The following is a 17,584-nucleotide window of genomic DNA, read 5'->3' as shown; positions in this document are numbered from 1 at the left end:
ATAATGGTCAGTGGTCTGCAACACTGACTTTGGTGTGTAAGATCGCTGGTTCGAATCCCAGCAGGAGCAAAATGCTGATCCAGGTGGGCCCTTGGGCAAGGCCCTTTACGCTACACACCTATATCTTGGAATGAGTGTTACAATACATGAAAATGTTATACTGACTCTGGGATCACCCGGGATGAGGATGTGGGAGAAATGGTATCTGATTACTATGCTCTGCCAGTAATCAAATACCCAGCTGGCATAATATCCTGGCCACAAGAGATATAAGCCACTGATATAAAGAAAAGAAAGCTCCTTACCATGTATGGAGGGTTTCACCCTTAGTTCAGCATCCTGAGGCTGTACACAAATTGAAAGGAGGGGGGCCGAGGACTAGTAAGTGTCAGAGCTACTGTCCAGGAGGAAACAACAAATGGGCAACACGGTGGTCCAGTGGTTAGCACTCGTGCCTCACAGCAAGAAGGTCCTGATTCCAACACCAGTTGATGGGGGTGGGACCTTTCTGTGTGGAGTTTGCATGTTGCCTCCGTGTCTGCGTGGGTTCTTTCTGGGTACTCCTCCACCATCCAAACACATGCACTGATAGGTTACTCGGTTAATCTACAGTAAATTGCCCATAGGTGTGAATGTGCGAGTGATTGTTTGTCTCTATATGTCAGCCCTGTGATGAACTGGTGACTCATCCAGGGTGTACCCTGCCTTCACCCCTATGTAGCTGGGATAGGCTCCAAGCTATCCCCGTGACCCTAGTGAGGATAAAGCAGGTTCACAAAATGAATGAATGAATAAGAGACAAGATGGTGACCAGATGGTTAATATTAGATCTTTGTCTTCCAAAGCTTTATTAATTCATGATATTATATTAGATCATCATATAGATATATTCTGTCTGATGGAAACCTGACTGTGTGAGGAGGAGTATGTGTCCTTAAATGAAGCTACTCCTCCTACTTGCTGTAATAATCAGATTCCTCGAGGCTCAGGCTGAGGAGGAGGAGTCGCAGCTATTTTTAATTCATGTCTACAAATAAATCCCAAACCTAAGCCTAACTTTAATTCATTTGAAAGTCTTACTCTTAGCCTATCCAACCCAATCCATAAACTGCTCCAGCCTATACTATTTACTATAGTGTATCGTCCTCCTGGTTCGTACACTGAATTTCTATCAGAGTTCGCCAAGTTCCCAGCCAGTCCAGTCCTTAAACAGATAAAGTCATTGTTATGGGAGATTTCAATGTTCATGTGGACGACGAAAGTGACAGTCTCAGTAAAGCATTTATGCCATTATTAGACTCAATAGGCTTTCGTCAATGTGTACATTAACCCACTCACCGCCTGAATCACACCCTTGACTTAGTCCTGACTTACGGTGTGAAACTTGAAGACTTCATAGTCTTTCCACTAAATCCTCTCCTCTCTGACTACTGCTTAATAACCTTTGAATCTATGTTACTCGGTGACTCCCTCCCTGCCAAAAATATTTATACTAGGCGTTTATCAGACCATGGTATATCTAAATTTAAGGAGGAAATCCCAGCAGCTCTCAATCTAATCCCGCATCTGCATTACACAGTGGATTCTTCCCCCAATTCAGTCAATCTTAATCCATCTCAAATTGATGAGTTTGTTGATAATACAGCAGACTCTCTGCGAAAAATATTAGATGTAATTGCTCCACTAAAAAATAAGATTATAAAACAAGGGAAGCGTGCTCCCTGGTTCAGTTCCCATACTCGCCAATTAAAGCAGAATACCCAAAAACTTCAGAGAAAGTGGTGTTCTACTAAATTAACAGAACACTTTTCAGCCTGGCGGGACAGTCTAAATAAATACAGGAAGCCACTTCATTCTGCTAGAGCAGCCTATTATTCATCATTAATAGAGGAAAACAAGAGCAATCACAGGTTTTTGTTCAGTGCTGTAGCCAGACTGACAAAGAACTACAGGGCATATGAGCCTAGTATTCCTGCTACCCTCCATAACAATGATTTTATGAACTTCTTCAGTAATAAGATCTTGCTCATCAGAGATTCTGGAGAAAACAGTAGCCAATCAGTTATGTGATTTCCTTCAAGCCAACAGTTTATTTGAGAACTTCCACTCAGGTTTTAGGGAACATCATAGTACAGAAACGGCACTGATCAAAGTTACCAATGACCTTCTCACTGCTTCAGATAAGGGTCTGGTTTCTGTACTGGTTTTATTAGACCTTAGTGTGGCTTTCGACACTGTTGACCATCACATCCTTCTGCAACGTTTGGAACAATTAATTGATATCAAAGGATTGGCATTAATGTGGTTCAAATCCTATCCAACAGATCGTTCTCACTTTGTTAACATTAATAATGAATCCTTTCAGTGCACTACAGTTAGTTATGGAGTACCTCAAGGCTCGGTTCTTGGACCAATACTGTTTATCCAATACATTCTTCCTTTAGGTAACTTAATAAGAAAACATTCCATCAACTTGCATTGCTACGCTGATGATACCGAATTATATTTATCCATTAAACCTGATGAAGGCAATCAGCTAGCCAAATTACAGGAGTGCATTAAAGATATTAAAGATTGGATGACCCATAACTTTCTGCTGTTAAACTCAAACAAAACTTAAGTCATTGTGTTTGGCCCAAAACTGTTCGGGATGCAGCGTCCAGTGAAGTAGTCACCATGGATGGTGTTACCCTGGATTCCAAAACCACTGTGAGGAATCTAGGCGTTATTTTCGATCATGATCTATCGTTTAACTCTCACATAAAACAGATTTCTAGAACTGCTTTCTTTCATCTGCGTAATATTACTAAAATTAGACATATTTTAACACAGAACGATGCAGAAAAAATTAGTCCATGCTTTTATTACATCCAGACTAGATTATTGTAACTCACTTCTCTCAGGCTGTCCCAAAAAGTCCTTGAAGACCCTTCAGCTATCCAAAATGCTGCTGCCCGTGTACTGACTACAACTAGTATCAGAGACCATATTTCTCCGTGTTGGCTTCTCTACACTGGCTCCCTGTAAAAGCTAGGATAGACTTCAAAATACTCCTCCTCACTTACAAAGCCCTTCATGGCCAGGCACCTACTTATCTCAAAGAACTTTTAGTTCCATACAGTCCATCTAGAGCACTACGCTCTCAACATGCAGGCTTACTGGTGGTCCCTAGTTTGGAGGAAAAATGATTTTTTTTTTGCTGATTCATTCTGTCTAAGCATTTTGTCTAAACTTCGTACTTTGATTCTGACGATGTTAAACTTTGTACTTGCTATACTGAGAAAATGAATATCAATAAGTATCTAATCAAAACCAGACACTGTAGGGACATGTGATGGAACTTAGGTAAACATGTTTACATGACCAGGACAGTATAAAGGCTGTCTGAATCTGTGTGTCTGTGTTCAGTCTTAGCAGAATGGACCCTGTTTGCAAACAGTAAGACTTTATCTCTGAATCTGTGTGTGATCACTGCTGATTATTGTTGGTTGTTCACTTCAATTTGAAACATCATTCTGTAATAAAATTTAAAACTCTACAAACTCATTGTGCTTTTTTCTCACCATGAGGTTTAGGCCCTGACACCTAGAATCTCCAAAAGTAGGACGGGGGCCAGAGCCTTCAGCTCTCAAGCTCCACAATTGTGGAACCACCTCCCTGCCTCAGTCCAGGAGGCAGACGCCCTCTCTATGTTTAAGAGTAGGTTAAAAACGTTCCTTTTTGATGAATCCTATAGTTAGGGCAGCTAAGGCTGCTCTTAGTTATGCTGCTATAGGCTTAGACTGCTGGGAGACTCATCTGGATACACCGAGCTCTTCTCTGCTCCTCCTCCTCTATGACCTCCTCTCCTCTTTCTCCCTGACCTTTTCTCTCCTAATTTTCTATTCTATTTACGCCCCAGTGAATTCATGTTACTGACTTGACTTCCTCCCTGGAGTCTCTGTGCTTTATCACCTCACAGGTTTTCCCTGGATCATCACAGGTTTTCCCAGGATCATCTCTGGACCTGCTGCTGTGGTCCTGCCTCTCTCCTGCCTTTATCGTCATCACTCACTTATCCATATACACTATATTGCCAAAGTATTTGCTCATCTGCCTTGACTCGCATATGAATTTCAGTGACATCCCACTCCTAGTCTATGGGGTTCAATATGACGTGGGTCCACCCTTTGCAGCTATAACAGCTTCAACTCTACTGGGAAGGCTGTCCACAAGGTTTAGGAGTGTGTTCATGGGAATTTTTGACCATTCTTCCAGAAGTGCATTTGTGAGGTCACACACTGATGTTGGACAGAAGGCCTGGTTCTCAGTCTCCGCTCTAATTCATCCCCAAAGGTGTTCTATGGGGTTGAGGTCAGGACTCTGTGCAGGCCAGTCCAGTTCATCCACACCAGACTCTGTCATCCATGTCTTTATGGACCTTGCTTTGTGCAATGGTGCACAGTCATGTTGGAAGAGGAAGGGGCCGGCTCCAAACTGTTCCCACAAAGTTGGGTGCATGGAATTGTCCAAAATGTCTTGGTATGCTGAAGCATTCACAGTTCCTTTCACTGGAACTAAGGGGCCAAGCCCAGCTCCTGAAAAACAACCCCACACCATAATCCCCCCTCCACCAAACTTTACACTTGGCACAGTGCGGTCCAACAAGTATCGTTCTCCTGGCAACCGCCAAACCCAGACCCGTCCATCAGATTGCCAGATGGAGAAGCGCGATTGGTCACTCCAGAGAAGGCGCCTCCACTGTTCTAGAGTCCAGTGGCGGCGTGCTTTACACCACTGCATCCGGTGCTTTGCATTGCACTTTGTGATGTATGGCTTGGATGCAGCTGCTCGGCCATGGAAACCCATTCCAAGAAGCTCTCTGCGCACTGTTCTTGAGCTAATCTGAAGGCCACATGAAGTTTGGAGGTCTGTAGTGATTGACTCTGCAGAAAGTTGGCGACCCTCTTCGCACTATGCGCCTCAGCATCCGCTGACCCCGCTCTGTCAGTTTATGTGGCCTACCACTTCATGGCTGAGTTGCTGTCGTTCCCAAACACTTCCACTTTCTTATAATACAGCTGACAGTTGACTGTGGAATATTTAGGAGTGAGGAAATTTCATGACTGGATTTGTTGCACAGGTGGCATCCTATCACAGTTCCACGCTGGAATTCACTGAGCTCCTGAGAGCGACCCATTCTTTCACAAATGTTTGTTAAAAGCAGTCTGCATGCCTAGGGGCTGGATTTTATACACCTGTGGCCATGGAAGTGATGGAACACCTGATTCTGATTATTTGGATGGGTGAGCCAATACTTTGGCAACCAGAGTGTAGTTATGATAGTGTTTATTATATAGTTCCATAGATGTTCTAGTTCAGTTATCTGTGCATCAACTGCATCCATGTGTCTCCCCTTACTTCCCCCTTCTCCCCCTCTCCCCCAATCTCTCTCTATCTCTATCGATCTCTTTTCTCCTCCTTTATTCTCTCTCTTCAACCCCAACTGGTCAAGGCAGACGGCCATCCTCCAGGAGTCTGGGTCTGCTCGAGGTTTCTGCCTGTTAAAGGGACATTTTTCCTCACCACTGTCACCAGTCACAAGTGCTTGCTCTTGGAGGATTCTGTTGGGTTTCTGTAAATTGGCTTAGAGTCTGGTTTTGACCAACTCTATATGTAAAGTGTCATGAGATAACTTTTGTTATGATTTGGCGATATATAAATAAAATTTGATTTGATTTGATGGTGATGGCCAATCAGCCTGACATAGTGGTGGTAGATAAACATCGGAAAACAATGGTTGTGATAGATGTAGCAATCCTGGGTGATATCAACATCAGAAAGAAAAAACGCGAGAAGCTCGAGAAATACCAAGGGCTGAAAGAGGAGATAGCGAAAATGTGGGGTGTGAAAGCAACAGTGGTACCAGTAGTGATCTGGGCACTAGGGGCAGTAACTCCCAAGCAAGTGGAGGCACAACAGGCTTTCACCTGCCTGGACATGCACACACACTCAATGGCCTGTAAAGTAGTACATAAAGCGCCAACGCAAAATCAATTGCAAAACCGAAAACCTGCAGTCCGTAAGGTCGAATTGTTCCGTGCAGGGTGGACTGCAGCACTCATGAATATGAAGTTAGATGAATATATGAAGTTTTTCCACACAGAGGGGTGGATAGGTATTGTTCTCTTGTTGTTTATCAGTAGTAAAGTGTGTTATTACTGAAATTAACTGCTTCTCTCTGTATGTAACTCTGCATGGCAAATGAAAACCTTTAATGGTTGTCAATGGTTGCATCCCTACAAAACCAGGTCTTTGGTGGAGCTCTGCTTTCATCGTGACAAATGAATAAACTACTTGCGGACCCATGCACCCGACGCATGCACACACACACACACACACACGCACGCACGCACACACACACACACACACACACAAAAAAAGGGAATTTGCATGATTCACAAGAGCCTCATTTTCAGGTTGGAAAAGCCGGATTTCTGGATTTATCCAGAAGAATCACACCCCTGTTGAAAAATATTATTGTTATTTCTGATTATTGTTTGATCTGCAATGAGACAAAAAAATTTTTTAAAACATCACAGAGTAAAGTGAAGTATGTGGTTATGGATGGCGGGCAAAAGCTTGGTAGCACTTTGAAGACCACTTCAGCTCAGAAATAAATAAAGACCCGCTACAGCACAAGATGCTTTTAAAATGACAAGGAGTTTTACATGTGAATCAGTAAAGAGAAGTGATTATTACAAAATGTATAGTGCAGTTACCGTAACAGTTTGTGTAAATACAGCATTACTGCATTAAGAGCATTGGTTCCTGGTGCCTTCACTGCCCTACCCTGTGTGTTGGACTTCTGGTCCAGGTATGTGATGAGTTTGCTTCTGGTGTCCTCATCTCCAGCCAGTGTGAAGGTGTAGGACAGCAGGGCTGTAGTGTACAGGTTGTCCATCTGATCGACTACTGTCTGCAGACAACGCAGACAGTTCTGCACCACAGTGTCCTGGCACAGGAGAGACAACATTTTAATAGACAAAACAAGGAATTAAATCATGAATCTGTACAGAAAATAAGTAAAAACAGTGTGAAAATACTCCACTACAGGTACAGAAAGTAATAGTACTCACTGTGCAATAAAATGGTGGCTGTCAGTGTTTTACTATTATAAATATATGTTGTTTTGATTAATTTTACTCTTAAGGTTGGGGACATTTCAACTCATTATAAACTGTTGGTAGTTTAATCTATAGAAACTCAACATATGTGAGAACCATATAGCTCAAAAAATGTAACTTTTATGAGGTCAGAAATATAGTGTTCTTTTCAGTTTTGTGAAAATACATTTTCCAGTAAGTCTGAGAGTGTTTTAACCAGTTTATTCATCAGGAGCAGAACTTTCTCAAGCTATAAATATACTCATTGATATTAATTTCTAACAAACATCCAAAAACACTTCGGTAGATAAATGCTTTTTTCAGGACAGGAAGGTAAATACAGTTGTCAGACATGTAGTGTAGTACAAACTACAACATGGGCTTCTGAGATGCAGTAGAGTTGAAGTATGAAGTTGTCTAAAATAAAAATACTCTTGTAGAAGTACAGTTATGTATGGTTATATTTCATCACTCATCATCAGAATCTGTCTTTTATAACGTCAGCAGCTGACACACAACAGTAAGTACATCATTGAGTGGTTGTAAATAGTAATGTCAGACTCACAGTGATGTTGGTGTCCAACTCAAGCAGAGCCGCTGTGATGTAGGCTGTCAGGGACACGTCGTCACTCACCCCACCCTGGTGCAAATGGGAACACAGTGACAACAGGTTAGAAAACAAAACTTACATATGTAACTACAGTCCTATGAATCCTGGATGACCGCTAGAGGGTGGTGCTGAAAGCACCAAATGTTCCCTTTCCGCATGTGCAGTTCGAGTAGTACCTGTGACCGGTGGAGGTAATATATTCCTCCGTCATCCAGGACTCCGTTCCTACGGAACCTTCTCATGGAAACGCAAGGATTCTGAGTGACAGATAATCTCTGGCAGTCATCCGGGATTCATAGAACCGTAGTTACATACGTAACTTTCGTTCTATTTCATCCCTCCTTATTGCTGTATTAACACACTGATCTTAAAATCACACAAAAAACATGAAATCTGAGTAGGAAAAAGTTACTGTTTTTCACAAAAAAAATGTTGAATTAACCATTTTTACCTACACTGCCCGCACGGTATTGTCATCAGTTGGTCGTCCGTCCATTTATCCAAAAACTTTGGCATGCATTAATAAATCCGGCTGCTGGGTGGCAGTAGTGTGCCTGATAAGTCAGGCCGAGGGTTTTCAAGTACATTATGTTTATAACTTAGAATGAACATATAAAGTGAAAACTTAAAAAAAAACAACAACAAATTGATTTCACAGTGTGACAGTTGGTAAGGTTTTGGTCACTGCTGGAAGAACGGGTCACCTGGTGAAGATGGGCAGAACTTTGCAAAAAAACATCAAGTGCCTTGGTAACATATTAGGCCACCAGAGTAGGCCACCTGTTCTTCATGTTTGAAGTTCTGATGTTTGAGGTGGTGAGCACTGTGTAACATGTCTGTACAAAATCTCCCATAGATGTTCAATTTGGTGGAGGTCTTGGAAGACCATCAGCACATGATTCACACCATTTTCATACTCAGACCATTCAGTGAGACCTTGTGTGGTTTGCACAGGCACATCACCATCCTGGTAACTGGACCTGCTGAAAGTACTCCAGACTAATCCAGACGAATATTGCCATCACGCTGTGGCCAGATTGTCATTCTACTTCCTTCCTCCATCTGTGCGTTATCTGTTTGAAAGTCTCCTTTACCACATCAAAGAACAACTACAGCAACAGCTGAAAAAGGCAAGTTTTCATAAAGACACATTTTTATGTGCCATTTTCTTTAAAACAAATGTAGTCATTTTAATACCACAAAGTGCTCCTTATGCTCACATTCAATCAAAACAACTTCTTCAACATTTTGCATGCACTGTCACAACATCCTACACTCAATGCCAGCCAAAAACTAACCATACTGTACTTCTTACTCTTTTGGATTATTCCTTAAAGACGCAAAAGCACCTACTGATCTAAAATGTTTAAGAACTTTTCAACCCCCAAAACCACTGAAATCCTATCAATACAGTGAAATAATTCAGGTAAAATGCAGCTTCTCAGTTTTTCAGCAGCATCAGATGTCTTTTTTAGATGCAACCACAGTTAACATGGAAACACCACTGTTTTCTGCAACACTGGTTCAAGTACTTTGACAAATCACAGTGGTTGTAGACGAGTGTTTTATCTAGAGTTAAAAGTATATTTTGCTGAAAATGTCATGTTTCCTTCTGCCTTCTCTGTTTTAGTATAATAACCTGTGAATTCACTGAGAATTCACCTCCATGTTCAAAACAAGAATATCTGAATTTCTCTCAAAAAATGCAACAGATAATATTATAATAAATAGTGATAAATCACTTGGTAATGATTAATGTACAGAAAAATTCATTTGGAGGTCACCACAAAAATAGTTCTGGCACTTATGGGTTAATAATAATATGGATTAGATTTATATAGCGCTTTTCTATGAACGCATACTCAAAGCGCAAACAGTGGATCCATTTTTCATTCACTCACACATTCACACTCTAGTTGTGGCAAAATACACTATGTAGCCACAGCTGCCCTGGGGCAGGCTGACGCAAGCGTACCTGCCAATTTGCTCCAACCACCTCCGAACATTCATAGCATTCCATAAACCAGTGTAAGTAGAAGCACTGGAGGCAAGGAGGGTGAAGTGTCTTGCCCAAGGACACAACACCGCATGACTAGGACAGATTAAGGGTTAAGATGATTCATTTACATCATATTGTACTGTCTGGGTGTTTCGTAATGGTCTATACTATTTGATGGTATTCCTGGTATTTCTTTTAATCACCAGATCTTCATCCACATTCTCGTCATAATTCCTCCAATTAGACCTCGGGTGTTACATTTATAAAATAAACTTTTTTAAATGTTTTATTTCTTATTCCTACCCCTGTTCCCTCTAGAGTAAATGAGGCTCAGGTCTAGAGTAAAGGCTGAATCAACCTCTATCCAATCACAAAATTGTTCTGGGTCTGAGGTTCTTATTTAACCACGGTGGACTGGCTTGTGTAGCAGCAAAATTCAACATTACACATCCATCCTGAGGAACTCCGGTGAGCGCCTACAGCAGCTTTTAAACCAGAACAAGTAAAACATGGGTACAATTCTCCTCTTCAGAAGAGCCCTGTGTTCCTCAGACACAGAGTTGTCAGGCTGCTGTGGGAGTTTCATTAACTTCTGCAGTTTGAGAGGGACTCACTGGCTAGCAATTATTCCTCCGCTGTGTTGCCTTCAGGCCCTGAGCAATCTGCACACATCCAAAGCTCCCTGAAAGTCTTCTCTATGCAAATTACTTCCCACATTGAGTCTATTCTGTGCTTTTACTTATGAGAAAAATTCACCCAAGTGGAACTGTATAACACTAGCCCTTAAAGAGGTACTGCATACTTAAACATGTTTTGTGAGCTGTAAACCAAACAATATGACTGTACCATGATGAAACATCAGTGCTGGTGTCAATGGTTGGCCCTCTCACATAAATTTACATAACTGTGTGCATTTCTGATTTCAAAATGGCTACTCAAATTATCCCAAACCAATGCTGAGTTACAGTCCAATACGTGGGCTTATTTATGCTATCAAATGTATATAAATAATGACCATTAACATGCTCTGATCAAAGGTAAGTGGTCCATCTTCCTATGAGGGGCCATCTAGGACAAAATTCACATTACCCTCACACACACATTACTGAAACTACACACACATACCCACATGCACACATACTACATAAACACCTCTCACATACACAAATGAGAAACATCACACATATACACTACTGAAATTGCAACACGCAAACATGTGAAAGTGTGCACACACACCAGTGAAAGCACACACACGTATCACTAAAATTACTCTTCCATAGAAGTGGGAGGTACTTTCACTTGACGAAAAACTCATTAAATTAAATTTAAGTCCATATATGACTTCCTATCAGTGCTAAATAGCTACTCAGAGTTCAGGGTGACTTTATTTGTACCCGTGGGTAGATTTGTTTTGCAGCAAGCTTTTGCTCACTGCCGGTCGCTGCATGCGCATGCGCCCAACACAAATCCTTCGAAAGAATTACAGTGAAGATAATGCAAGCACATCCATCACATACATAAGACATAAGACATTATAGACACAGTACATGTGGTCACGTGATGGAACTTTTTCAATGGATTTGGTTGTGGGAGGGGACAAGAAGAGAAGAAGAATGTTACGAGGCAGGTTGTGAGGGGGGTTAATGCTTGTTTGTGGTGAGTCTTGAAAGTCTGTTTGTGTCTGAAAAATAAGAGACTCAGACTTCTGTCCTTTATCAGTTCATTCAGTCCTGAGTCTTGACCTTGGAAGGATGTTGGACTGCAAAGGAACAGATTAGACCAGAGTGGCTCCAACTGCTTTACTGGCTCCCAGGAGAAACAGAATTAAATGGGGAAAAATGATTTGACTTATGCTTAATTTAGTTATAACTTAATTTTTGTTATAACTGGGCCTCAGCATTACTCCTCACTTCCAGAGCAGCTAGACCTGCACAGTTTGTCCTTCTCCCTCAGTCCCGCGATTTGCCGGAGTGCATCCACGGTCTGTCCAGCGATGTAATCCAACTTTGTGTGAGTCCACAGCTCGTCATTCAATCGTCCGACTGTGCCACCATCCACTGTAAAACCTTCATGTTTTCACTAACCGCTTCCGAAGTGCTCCTTAATTTCGATTGACAGCAGCGTCTCTCTGTGTGCTGTTGTCTTACAACTTTGTGATAAACCAGGGGCAACTCCAAGACCAATTAGAAGGGTTCCGTATCAAAAATCCAAATAGGTAAATATGCATATCCTTCACCGACAGAACCGACAGCCATACTACCTCCACTTGTTCCAAGCGTCGATCGCATACTGCCAAAAGTTCTGTCAGGGCAGGCGGGCTCCTCCCGATGCCTTTGTTCCTGGGTGAAAAATCATTGTCAATTGCGCTGAGTGTCCAGTTGATCAATTCCAGTAATTTAGTTGTTCGGGAATACGCAAGCAGGGGATCCAAAGACAAAAACAGTACGAGATGCAGAGGCAAAAGCAGGAGAAAAAAAAAAGAGGAAGGCAAGGACAGCTCAGAAACACGTCTGCTCTCGACAGAGGACAGGAAGGAACTACAGTGATATCTCTAACCATTTCCATGTTATAAGTGTCATGACCCACTTTTTGATTGGTTTGGTTGTCTTGTGTTTCCTCCCTTTCCCCCTCTGGGTGCTGACCAGGTAATGGCACACACCAGGAGCTGATCTGCAATCAAGTATCTCCTCCTGCTTAAAGCCCTGCAGCTCCTGTGTTGTGTGCCAGAGCGTCTTTGCTTCCATGCTGGTAAGTTGGTCTCTCTCATTCTTTGTATGGTGGTTACCTGGTGCTTGGGTTTTGTTAATAGAGTCCGTGTCTGAGTTCAGAACGTTGTATAGTTCTTCGTTCAGTTTTCTACCTGTGTTCTTCTCTCGGTATGGGTGTTTAAATCTTTTACTCTGCTGTGTTTCAGGTCCAGTTCCCTTGGTTTAATTTGTGTTTAACTCCCAGTTCGGTGGACGCCCTTGGTACTCCTCTTCGTCAGAGATTGTTTCCTTTCTGTAACTAGTTTATTTATGTATAAATAAACTTTTATTTGCATTTACGCTAATCGTGTCTGTCTGTTATCGTTCACCACACGCAATTGGGTTCCTCTAGTCCCTGGTTCATAACAGTATGCTCTGGCCTTAATCATGGACCCAGCTGTGGTGACCGATATTCAGAAGGCTTTAGGTACTCAGAGCACCAGGGGTATCCATCTTGAGAGGGCCACACGAGCGTACTGGAGCAGCTGCAGACCCTTTCTACTGCTGTGGAGCGGATTCTGCTCAGGTTTCTGCGGCTGACGCGGAAGCGTCTGCCGCATCTGCTCAGTCTGCAGTGGCTCAGTTCAGCCTGTTGCCAGCATTAGAGAGCCTGTTATCCCCACTCCAGAGTATTATGCCTAGGGTCTAGGGTCATGTAACAAATTCTTGCTTCAATGTTCGTTAGTTTTTGACTTGCAGCCGAGCACCTATGTTTCAGATCGGGCCAAAATCGCGTATGTGATAAATCTCCCTCCGTGGTCAGCTGGTGAGTGGGCTGTCTCTCTGTGGGAATCTCATTCTCCTGTGCTAGATTCCTTAAATCCTTTTCCCTTGAAATGCGCAAAGTATTTGATGCTCCTTTCCGGAGTTCCTCTAATTCTTCCCGCTGTCTTATTCATTGTCTCAAGATTCTAGAATGAAATCTGTAGCTGAATTTTCAGTGCATTTCAGAATTTTTGGCGGTCGAGAGCAGGTGGAACGAACCTGCTCTCAGATCAGCTTTTGTTAGAGGGCTTTTTCATGAGATCCAGGATCAGTTGTCAACTCGAGATGAGCCTGAGTCGCTGGAGGACCTGATCTCGCTGGCTATTAAGATAGACAACCGTATCGGGAGCGCCACCGGGAGTCTCAGCCCAGTCGCCAGCCTCAGATGCGTGTTCTGGCTCCTTCCCCTCCTGCCGTTCTGGACAGTCCCAGGTCTCCTACTGCAGCCAACGAGGCAGAGGAACCTAGGCAGGTGGGAAGAACGCGACTCACACCTGAGGAGCGTCAGCTCTGTTTGTCTCAGGGTCTGTGTTTCTACTGTGGTCTGGGGGGTCACATGTTACGGTCCTGTCCTGTACGTCCTAGGGGTCCTCGTTCTCCTCCTCCTCATTTATGCTAATCATGTCTGTCTGTTATCATTCACCACACGCAACATGGGTTCCTCTAGTCCTGGTTCATAACAATAAGCCATCAAAATATGGACCATTATTAGTAAAGGCCAACATGTAATATTTCAAAATTCATTAAAAATTCAATTTTGTCAAAACTGTGAACAAATTTTTGTAGACATTGTCCACAGAAGCCATAAATAAAAAATTTAAATTAATCCGACCAGTAGTTTTGCCAGAGAAGACGTTTGAAGAAATTGCTAACAAAGATGACAAAACATGTACGTTAACTAGAAATTACTGCCTGACAATTTGTACCATCAAGTTGCCATTCATACACTGTAAATTTGAACTAGAAAAACACTGAGAGCACAGACCTCCGCCAAGGCAGATTAGTCCCCCCCCCCCAATCACCACCAAAATGTAACATTAGTTCCTTCAAATCTGTCGATAACTTTTTGAGTTATCGTGCTAACAGACAACAGACAAACAAACCTCAATGAAAACATAACCTCCACCGTTTCTTGGCGGAAGTAATAAAGAACTTAATAAAAGATACTGAAATGTGCTTTTTGATGAAATGGAACTTCTGTAATGCCAGCGAGAAACATGCTGACTTCATTTAGAAACTTTTAGAGAGGAATATTAGACTGAATGAAGTGGAAAAGCAAAATATACACAATGAAGTGAACCATACTATATATTAACTAGTGTGTTGACCCATGGGAATCCACAGGTTCCAGAAGTAACAAGGTTGATAAAAGGGAGCTAAGCTACTGACTTCATCACATTCACATTACTTGATGACTTGACTAAGCTTACTGGTGTAACACATAAATTAGGAAGAATATAATGGGCCCTCATTTTGTTTTGTATTGACATTGACATGGACCATTGACTTATACATAGGACTGAACATGACAGTTTATTGCAACTCACTGGCCCTCCTATGTCGGATCCACTGAACTGCGATCCATGTGATCTGAGTCTGCGCAGAACGGTCTGTCCAGGGCAGCACTTTCACGCAGAACTGAACCTGACGGTTTGTGAATTTTATTATTTCCGGTAACATGTGCAGGCAGCATAACACTTGTACACGAGGACTGAGCATGACTGTTATTGCACTCACGGCCATTCTGTGCTCAGATTAACTGATTCTGGTCCGTATGAAAGGAGTCTGCACCATTTACAGCGAAGGGGTGGGGTGAGGGGGGGGTCCGGGGGCTTAACAGGCCGGGTGGTTCTGTTGATCGGGGATCCGTCCCTCCAAACCCCACCATCATAACACCTAAAATGTAGGTCTTTCCTACAGAGAAATTGCTAAGAAAGTCAAGGTGTCAGTAAGTAGTTTCCTTCACCCATCAAAGGCACTCAGAAACCGGGGGAAATGCTGACAGAAAGAGGACTGGCAGACCCAAACCCACAACAGAATCAGAAGACAAGTTTCTGAGAGGTCAACAGCTTGCGTGATAGGGCGACTCACAGGACAACAGCTTCAAGCACAGCTCAGTAGTGGTCGTAGTAAGCTAGTCTCAGTTTCAGCTGTGAAAAGACTTCGAGTTGCAGATTTGATCAGTCCATAACACCTTCTTCCAGTCTTCAGTAGTCCACTGACGGTGTTGCATGGCCCAGGCAAGCCTCTTTTCTTATTCTGAAGTCTCAGCAATGGCTTTCTGGCTGCAACTCGACCCATCAAACGTGCAACTGGAAGTCTTCTCTTCACGTTGAAACTGACACTTGCTTACTTTGACCACTATTGAGGCTGTGCTTGAAGCTGTTGTCCTGTGAGTTGCCTATCACGCAAGCTGTGACTACTCAGAAACTTGTCTTCTGATTCTGTTGTGTCTTTGGGTCTGCCAGACCTCTTTCTGTCAGCATTTCCCCCCAGTTTCTCCAGTGCCTTTTGATGGTGAAGGAAACTGGACTTACTGACACCTTGACTTTCTTGGCCATATTCTCTTAGGACAGACCTACATTTTTAACTAATGGCCGACAGCCGTAAGCTATTGTCAGTCATGTGGCGGTCCGTCGTCGTCATCTGTCGTCCGTTACAAAAATTTCAATCATCTTCTTCCCCGAAAACTACAATTCCAATTGACTTCAAACTTGTATACGCTTCTTTATGATGATGTCAACAAAAGTTAGTGAAATATTTGATCCGGACCTGATTCTGGATTTGGTGCGACTTTGAAAAATTTTCCCATGATAAGAGATAGGAAGGGATTGATACAATAAATCAGTAAGTATCAATGATATCACGTTGGAATTTGAATTTTTTTACAGATCTGATTGGAATATGACCAAAACATGGGGCTATTTCTGTAATATAAAAAAATACACATAACTGGGTGATAATAAATGGCATCTGGATACATTTCCTAAAGCTTTTAATTTGGCCGGTAAGCTACAGGGCATGGGTCCTATTTTTCAGTGCTATGATGATCTGTCTCTCTTCTATCAGTTAATTGCCTTTTCCTGTTTCCATTTTTATAGTAACACACTACTTTCTGCAGTACAATACTGTTCAAATAATGCTCTCAACAGTATGGTACCAAAGTGTGTTCCAACACTACTTTTATGCAGACAGAGGGGGTTGGAAGTAATTAAGAAACGTTGGGACACCTGTAGGAATTGGTAGCACCAACTTTCGAGGCTTGATCAACCTCCATTGCTGCAGAACTGCTTTAAATTGTTAACCCATTTCTTGTTCGCCTTTTTTGTATAATTCTGAAATGTACATTATTTTTCAGTTTTGTTTAACCTTACCTTTTTTTTTTTTAATCTTTGGCAGTTCAGCCGCTTACCTTTGCACCAATTTCAAGCTGTCCATTGGTTTTGAACTGCTTGAATTTCAATACAAAACTGGAAAAATTGGGGTGTTCTAAAACTTTTGACCGTAGAAATTATGTATGTATGTATGTATGTATGTATGTATGTACGTGTGTGTGTGTGTGTGTGTGTGTGGTGTATATATATGGAATTCCTTCATAATCATTCCATACATTTTTGAGTTATAGGAAAATTATGCTTTGTGAAGTCAATGTGACCTTGACTTTTCATACCAAAATGTAATCCATTAATCCTTATCAACATTTATGCCAAACAGGAAGGAATTTCCTCAAGATGGAGGTATCACATGCACAAGAATGAGACAAACTCGCAGACTGGTGTACAGCAGGACAGACAGACAACTTGAATAATGAAAGGGATAAAAAAAAAACTGAACTGGAGTTATAAGAGTTAAAATGGGTCAAAATGGCTGATATTTTGAGGGGTGACAAAAGTGGTCAATAATGCTCTGCTTCTCTGTAATTCAGCATTTAAAAAGGAGAGTGTTGTGATTTCCATTTACTGTCACTGCACAACAGCTGTGTTCTGTCAGAGAAAACACAAACCTGTTGAAGCTGTTCTAAATGAAGTATCTGAACTGGCACACAATCAGAGGGACAGCCTGCACTGATTCTGAGAGCTCCAGCTCTGGGCATTATTGAGGCCTGGACTCAAATAGATCCAGTTTTGGAACAACTAAGATCCTCTAAGGCTGCATTTCCACTACATGGTAGCGGCTCGACTTGACTCAGTCTTTTTGCATTTCCATTACGAAAAAGGACCTGGAATCTGGTACCCGGTGCTAGTTTTTTGGTATCACCTCTGCCAAGGTTCCAAGACTGGGGAACAGATACTAAAACGTGACGTGTAAACACTGCAGA

General features: G+C 42.2%; 1 protein-coding gene across 1 annotated transcript in view; it reads right to left on the bottom strand.

Moving 5' to 3' along the window:
- LOC115431386 (alpha-2-macroglobulin) overlaps window positions 1-17,584 on the bottom strand; it is a 101,930-nt gene that overhangs the window by 33,763 nt on the left and 50,583 nt on the right. The window contains 2 exon segments of the mRNA XM_075353508.1: window positions 6,832-6,994; window positions 7,711-7,785. Of these exon segments, the coding sequence (XP_075209623.1) occupies window positions 6,832-6,994; window positions 7,711-7,785 (238 nt within the window).

The sequence above is a fragment of the Sphaeramia orbicularis genome, chromosome 13 (genome assembly GCF_902148855.1).
Source record: "Sphaeramia orbicularis chromosome 13, fSphaOr1.1, whole genome shotgun sequence".
Classification (NCBI taxonomy): Eukaryota; Metazoa; Chordata; class Actinopteri; order Kurtiformes; family Apogonidae; genus Sphaeramia; species Sphaeramia orbicularis.
This window is presented reverse-complemented; position numbering and strand designations above follow the sequence as displayed.